The sequence below is a fragment of the Octodon degus genome, unplaced genomic scaffold (genome assembly GCF_000260255.1).
Source record: "Octodon degus isolate 3935 unplaced genomic scaffold, OctDeg1.0 scaffold00074, whole genome shotgun sequence".
In the NCBI taxonomy this organism is placed as follows: Eukaryota; Metazoa; Chordata; class Mammalia; order Rodentia; family Octodontidae; genus Octodon; species Octodon degus.
In genome coordinates this window covers 10,469,484-10,476,110 of record NW_004524650.1, presented here as the reverse complement: position 1 = coordinate 10,476,110, position 6,627 = coordinate 10,469,484, and the positions used below count along the sequence as shown (strand labels likewise).

The 6,627-nt window shown below is 50.4% G+C and overlaps 1 protein-coding gene across 1 annotated transcript; it reads right to left on the bottom strand.

Annotated features, from left to right (window-relative positions):
• Positions 1–1,263: 1,263 nt before the first annotated feature.
• Positions 1,264–6,339, bottom strand: Barhl2 (BarH like homeobox 2). The gene is made up of 3 exons (XM_004635740.1): positions 5,694–6,339; positions 3,704–3,929; positions 1,264–1,858 (listed from the first exon to the last, which is right to left on the bottom strand). Exons 1-3 carry the CDS (start codon positions 6,295–6,297, stop codon positions 1,546–1,548), a joined length of 1,143 nt encoding a protein of 380 aa, XP_004635797.1. The 5' UTR covers positions 6,298–6,339; the 3' UTR covers positions 1,264–1,545.
• Positions 6,340–6,627: the final 288 nt, after the last annotated feature.

Here is a 6,627-nt window from a genome sequence, read left to right as displayed (position 1 = left end):
ACGACAGAGAGAGAAAGAGAGAGAGAGAGAGAGAGAGAGAGAGAGAGAGAGAGAGAGAGAGAGAGAAACAGCAGCGGGCCTCCCCACACACACTGGGCAAGGTCTGTACTACGGGTCCCAGCGTGGCAGAGGCGCAGATAAAAGGCTTGGCATGCCTGTCCGGACTAGAGTTCTCAGTGGCTTCCAGCTCCGTGCGTCGAAGCACAGCGTATTTGCTAGGTCCTGCGGCTCAGGGTGGCCCTGATGACTCCAGTCCACCGCAGGACAGAGAAGGCAAGAATCAAAGCCTCGACAAGGATTTGTTAGCGGGGCCTCTCCTCGTCCCCTGGGGCGCCCTAATTGCTCGCCCCGCAGCCTCCCGCTCGCTCGCAGGCTGTCCGGCCGCGGGCGGCCCGCCGCGGGCTGCAGAACAGCTGCGAGGCCGGCGTCTTCCCCCTGCACCCGGGACCTCAGCGCCCAGAAAGACCCGAGAGGGGGAGGGGCAGGGAGGGATCCCCAGGCTGATCCTGGGGAAGCAGCCAGCGGCCCACAAAGCGAGTCTAGAGAGCGGACTTCCTCCCGCGGCTCACTTGAAAAAAAGTCGCCCACACGCAGCAGAGTGACTCCGAAAGCAGATGAAAAACAAAGCTGTTTTTATGCAAACTGACCTGATGTGGTACGGATTTTGTAAATTCTTAATATTCGGGGGGGGGGCATTTTTATTCCCCTAACCAAGTCACACATTTCATCTAGTATGTATAAACGCTTTAGTAAAATCAGCTCCCCGGGATTTCATCGCTTGTTAAAAAAAGATAAACTTTATTTTTGTAATTTTCAATCACAAAAAAAATCTATATTTTTGTCTAAGCATTTATTTTACTGAATCAAAAAGACATGAAAAGAAAAAGGATGTTTTTACTAACGTATATAAGTGACTCTTTTTTTGGACAACATATAATAAATATGATATATCACTTATCACTCAGTCTTTCAAATGTACATTTTTTCATATTATGGAGCATGCCACTTTTCCAAAAGAAAAAAGGTCATGAGAAATCAGTGCAAAGTTCTCAGTCACCCTCCTCCTTTCTCTGGGGCAGACAGAATGTCCACAGCAAGACCTCCTGCCTGGTCTTCTGAGGCTGGCAGTTAGCTACAATTCTTTCTGCCCCACCTTCCTCTCCATGCCCTTCCTTCTTCCCTCCTCAGCCCACCCCCCTCCCTCCCTTCTGCTTGTCCCTAAAGTCATTTTTTAAAAAGAAGTTGAGGTTTTGTTTTTGTTGATGTTTTACTTACTGGTTTCACTTTGTGTGGTGTCAGCTTTTTGCCGATCACACCATGGGGGAGCTTTCAGCCCTGTCTCTGGAATGGGGGTGGAGAACAGAGGGCTGGCTCCTCTTTGGGGACACCCACCCACTGGTGAGCACCTTCCTCTCTTACTCCTCTGCCTCCCGGGATAGGCTGCAAGGGAAGCCTGGTGGCCCAGTGGCCTGGTGTGGGGAGAGGTGGGCAGCTGTCCAGGTTGGGGCCGGGGACAGGGAAGGACGCACCGCCTTTCGTCCTTCTTCACCGGGGATGTGGGGTGCCTGGGATGGGGTTGGACAAGGGGTTGAGGGCCGGCTGCCCCCCTGGGCCCAGGCCATGGATCAGCACTCGGGGCACCAGGGGCCGCTGCAGCTGGGGATGGGGTGCTGGAGGAGTCCGGTACATGCTGCTGTACATGGCCGCGGCGGCTGCCGCTGCGGTTGTACTGTCCATGCTGCCCAGAAGGCTTGGGTGGTAGAAATAAGGCGAAGGAAACATCCTCTGCAGCGCTGAGTAGTTCCCTGCCTCAGCAAGAAGCTCCAGGCCCACTGCAGTCTGCCGCTTCCACTTGGTCCTGAAAGAAAGTGGGCAAGCCTGCAGCCCACGATGGTGGGCAAGGTCCCCTCACCAAGGTCCCCATGGCTTGTCTGGCTCCCTCTGACTCTCTTTGGCCTCCAACTTCTCTCCGAGATGGACTAAAGCTCAAAGAGCTCTGGGAAGTTGATACGCATGCACGTCTACTTTCCCTGCCTTGCTGGCAGTATAACCTAAACCCGAAGCCAATTTTATAAACTACACTACGTTGGAGATGCTGACAGATGGAACGACTACAAGCTTAGCACCCTTTCCAACCCTCTGCTCTACTGTGCCCCCTCCATAGTTTGATTACTTGCTGTAACTTTCCTGGAGATCAAATGAGACTCTTCTTTCCACAAGACTGCCTTAATTCTCCCCCAGGTACTCCAATAATCCCAAAGCCTCGACTCTGGCCACTCTCCCTTCCCAGACCCCCAGCAAAAAGAAACTGAAAATGTAAACAAAGAGAGAAGACTGGAAACTCCTAGGCCTGGACCCTAGCCCCTCTCATTCCCTGAAGCTTTGGAAAAGACTATCTTACCAGGCTGACAGGTCCCTATAGTGGGCAAGGGGTTTAGGGTGGGGAACAAGCTTTCAAAATAAATCCTTTGGAGAGAGGACTCTCCCATGGGGACAGTATCCCCTGGCCACCCTTGGTGGAGGGAGAATGTATTTCAAGACATGTCCTCCTTAGGAGAAAATAACAAAACCTGTGATCAGTTTTTCTTCCTCTCCTCCCTCCCTCATTGCACCCCTGCACCCCACTAAGAAGAAGAGGAAAGCAGGCCTTTGCTTAAATTATGCCTTATGAAGGATTGCAAGGCGGGTGGGCCATCCATACCCCAAAGCTCCAGCCAAATTAATAAACATGTCGCCCATTTTAAATTGGCTACAAATGACACTAATGTTTTCCGACAGAATTAGGGTGGCTGAAACCGTATGTAATGAGACAGAAAATTATGGTAAAGATGACAACTGGATGGGCATTTCCAACTGCACTTATGGACGATTAGAACACAAACGAGAGAAAGGGGCGGGGGAGAAAATTGAGACAAGGGAGTTAAGCAGTGCCAGGCTTGGAAATAGCATAACTTCTTATCAGACAGCCCAGGTTTGGACCTACAGTTCGGGGCCCTGCAAGTTCAGGGAGCCACTTTCTTAGTCTCCTTTACACAAAATCACTTGGTGCAGGGACAGCTCTGTGGCACCCTTTCTCCCTATTTGATACAGCAAAGGTGGTCATTACTGGGGCCAGACACTCCGTCCTGCCAGTCTAGGTGCCTGGCCAGCTGCCTGATCTCCAGCCTGCAGCAGCAACCCAACTCGAACCCAGCGGGGCTCTCCCAGTGTCCAACACTGTGCTGGATGGACCCTGGATCTCCGACTCCCACACATCTAGGAGGAGGCTGGTGGGACAACTCAGTGGGGACTGCAATAGCTGGGCCTTGTTGCCAGCTGCAGACATTTGGAACCAGCCTAGGGCAGACCCAAGGGGTGCAGGGCATACACAGGCTCTCTGGGCCTGAGTGTCAGCTGCACAGATGTCTCAATTTGAGAAGGTGTGGCTTGATTGATTTGGGGACAAAGTGTGTGGGGTTTGGGGGGTGTTCCATCAGCTCAGATTTCAGAGGGAACCTAGCACCTGTTAAGATACTTACTAGTGCAAAGCTGACCGAACTCCAGCTGCCCTTCGGATCCTCTCACTTGGTGGTATGGCTAATCCTAACCCTTGTCTGAAAACCCCAAGCACCTACTCTAGGCCCTCTCATTTTCAATCCCTAGATCTCCAGAGACCAGCAGGGAATGGCCAGACACCTCTGCTCCCCTGAGCAGCCTTCCTTACCTGCGATTCTGGTACCAGGTCTTGACTTGGGTGTCAGTGAGGTTGAGTGCGGCTGCCAGGTCCATGCGGTCCTGGACACTCAGGTACTTCTGCCGTTCAAAGCTACGCTCCAATTGATTGAGCTGGTGGTCTGAGAAAGCTGTCCTTGCTTTTCGAGGCTTCTTAGCTCTTACAGGGGGACTCTCCCGGCTACTTGTAATCTCCCGGTCTCCTTCTTCCTTTGTTCCTACAATAGAAACCAAGCCACAGCCATACAGGTTAGCCTGAAATGGGAAAGGGCAGAATGTCCAGGAGTACACTTCCACATTGTGAAGCCAGCCACTGATCCTAGGGGACTACACTCTGTCACCACCACCCCCCAACACACACATATACTTGGGCTTTAGCCAGTATGAAAGAAGAGGATTGTTTTCTGACTGGGGAGCGTGGGACCTTGTGCCGAGATCCTGTTCTGAAAGAGAGTCTGATCTTATTGAAAATTAAAAGTTAAAAATATACTTCTTAATAAAGCTTTCTTTTATTATTTTTTCTTGTTTGGGGAGACATCGTCCATTTTTAAATTGTTTTCACTATGAGCATTTTGCTAATTTGATTGGTTTCAGAGTCTGCTTGGTTTTGTTTTGTTTTGTTTTGTTTTTTTGAGGAGGTACCCTTTCCATTTTTCCCCGTTTACTGCACTTGTTTCTTTCTTCAGATGCACTTTGGTAAATGTTGGAATCAAGCTTTCTGCAGCTGTCTGCATGAGCTCTTTTAAAGCTCCCAAAACAAATGTGTCACCCAGCCACTGAATTGAACTCAAAATTATTGAGCCTATCCAGGTGACAGTGCGGAGATTTCCGGATTCTATTTGTCAACTTTGGTTTTTTACTGAAATGCTGGGAAATCGATATGTCAATCCCTCTCTGTTTGTACCCGTTTGTGCAGTGCTCCTTGATCTTCCCTGCAGGAAGAACAATAATCTCTCTAATTGACCCACTGGGGAGGTTGGTGCACGAAAAATCGCCAGACCAGACTGTACATCTGTTTTGGGCACTATTATGCTAATGCTATAATAGTAAAATGAGAAGTAAATTCATACCTTCCAGATAGCACATATCTTGACCAGAGAGAGAAGCAAGGATTAATAACTTCTCAGTAAAGGTATAAAAGAAACTACGCCCCTTCTATGTTAAAACTCTTTTCCCAAGCGAGGACCAGAAGAACACTTAATTATGAGATTGAGGAGAAAATGAAAAGGGGAAGTTAAAGGACAATTCCCACTGTTATTTGCTTCCACAAAAATAAATGCCATAAAATTTTACATAGATATTATCTCACTGTTGCCTTTAAGAAGCTAAAATTTTACTAAAAATAAATAAATTTTGTTGATACCATTGGGTAAGAAAGGGTTTTTTAAAAAAAATTTATTATGACTTTGTTCTGGCTTCTCTGTATTAACCACTACCTAATTTACTTATGTAGCTCTGTTAATCGACTAGGAAATTTTTCATTCATTAAATCCTATCATTTTTGTAGTGCTTAGAAAATATTAGAGACGCAACCGTTTGCATTAAAGAACTAACATCAGGTTGTGATCACAGCCCCAGACACGAAGCTAGCTCTCCCACCTCCTGCCTTCCCAATCTCAAGGTCTCGGCTAGGAAACCCACAGTCCCTCCCTTTTATCAACGAAGAATATTTCCTTTCACATTTCCTCGCCACCGCGCACCTTCTCAAAACATTAAATCAAAACATTAAAGTTAAATAAAACAAAGATCGGAGCTGGTTAGCAGCGAAGGTGGGGGGTGGTCAGAAATAAACAATAAACCGAACTTCAGACCCATCTCTAAACTGCACCGCCAGGCCTCTCTTCAGCTTTGCTCTCTCACAACCAGCACCCGAGATGCTCGCAGAATAATTCCTCCTCCCGAGATTCGCTGGCGGTGGGCGGGCGCGGGGCTGGAAACCTGGCGGAGGAGAAGCTGGCCGGCGCCGGAGCGGTGGGACTCACCGTGGCATTTGATGTCGCTCTGGGAGTCTTCGCGCTTGTCGAGTTTGGTTTTGCTGTCCTCCTGCTCCAGCTTTGGCCGGAAGCTCTCGTGCGCTGCGTTGCTCTCCTGCTTCGGGGTGTGGTGGGGAGAGGAGACGCTGGTGCTGTAGGGTGCACACGCCGCCAGAGGTTTGCTGTCGCCCAAGATGTCCTTAATTAAAAAAGAAGACGTGGAAGTCCTGGGGGCCGAGGCAGCCGAGCCCAGCTGCTGGGAGGCTGGTGGCGGCGGCTGCTGCTGTTGGGGCGAAGGCTGCAAACTTTGCGTCGGGGCTGAGGCTGGCGGCGGCTGGCCGTGGTGCAGGTGGTGGTGATGCTGGGGCCCTTCTGCCACCAGATGAGGCTCCGGGGGCTCCAGGGTGACCGAGATGGGAGAAGAAGGCGCCGTTCCTACGGTATCAATCTCCGAGCAGGGGGATGGGGTTGCCTGACTCCTAAAATCCGCGGTCCTCGCCTCTCCAAGCGGGCGGAAATCTCCGTTCATCATGCCGGGGCTGCCCGAGCTGGCGCTGGACAAAATCGTGTCTATTCCAAAACTAGACCCGCTGGCCCCTTCCATTGTTGTCATTTCTACATGAGGTCCACGCCAAGCTGCCGCTCACTAGCCGCCCTGACCAAAAAAAGCACAGGAAGCTATCGATCGTAAAGCAAAATAATAAGTTGCCGCCGCTTTAAAAAATAAAAAGTGGGGCAGGAGCGAAGGATAATAGGGAGGTGACAATCGGTGGACACTTTCGACAGAACTTTTTCCTCTTTATGCAAAAAGTAGGGCTGGGGAGAAAGATGAGGGGTGAGTGGGACTTACCAAAGGGGGGGAGGGACAGTAGGGAGCGTGCGCTCGGGGACCACCCCGCACGTGGAGCGGCGGCGGCGGCGCGGGGACCTGGCGAGGCGCAGG

Bases quoted from the DNA above. Each gene is read 5' to 3' on its own strand.
- Barhl2 (XM_004635740.1), bottom strand. From the start codon at position 6,297: ATGACAACAATGGAAGGGGCCAGCGGGTCTAGTTTTGGAATAGACACG. The intron at 3,930-5,693 runs GTGAGTCCCACC...TTTCTATTGTAG, and splicing joins GAGCGACATCAAATGCCACG to GAACAAAGGAAGAAGGAGAC. The intron at 1,859-3,703 runs GTAAGGAAGGCT...ACTTTCTTTCAG, and splicing joins ACCTGGTACCAGAATCGCAG to GACCAAGTGGAAGCGGCAGA.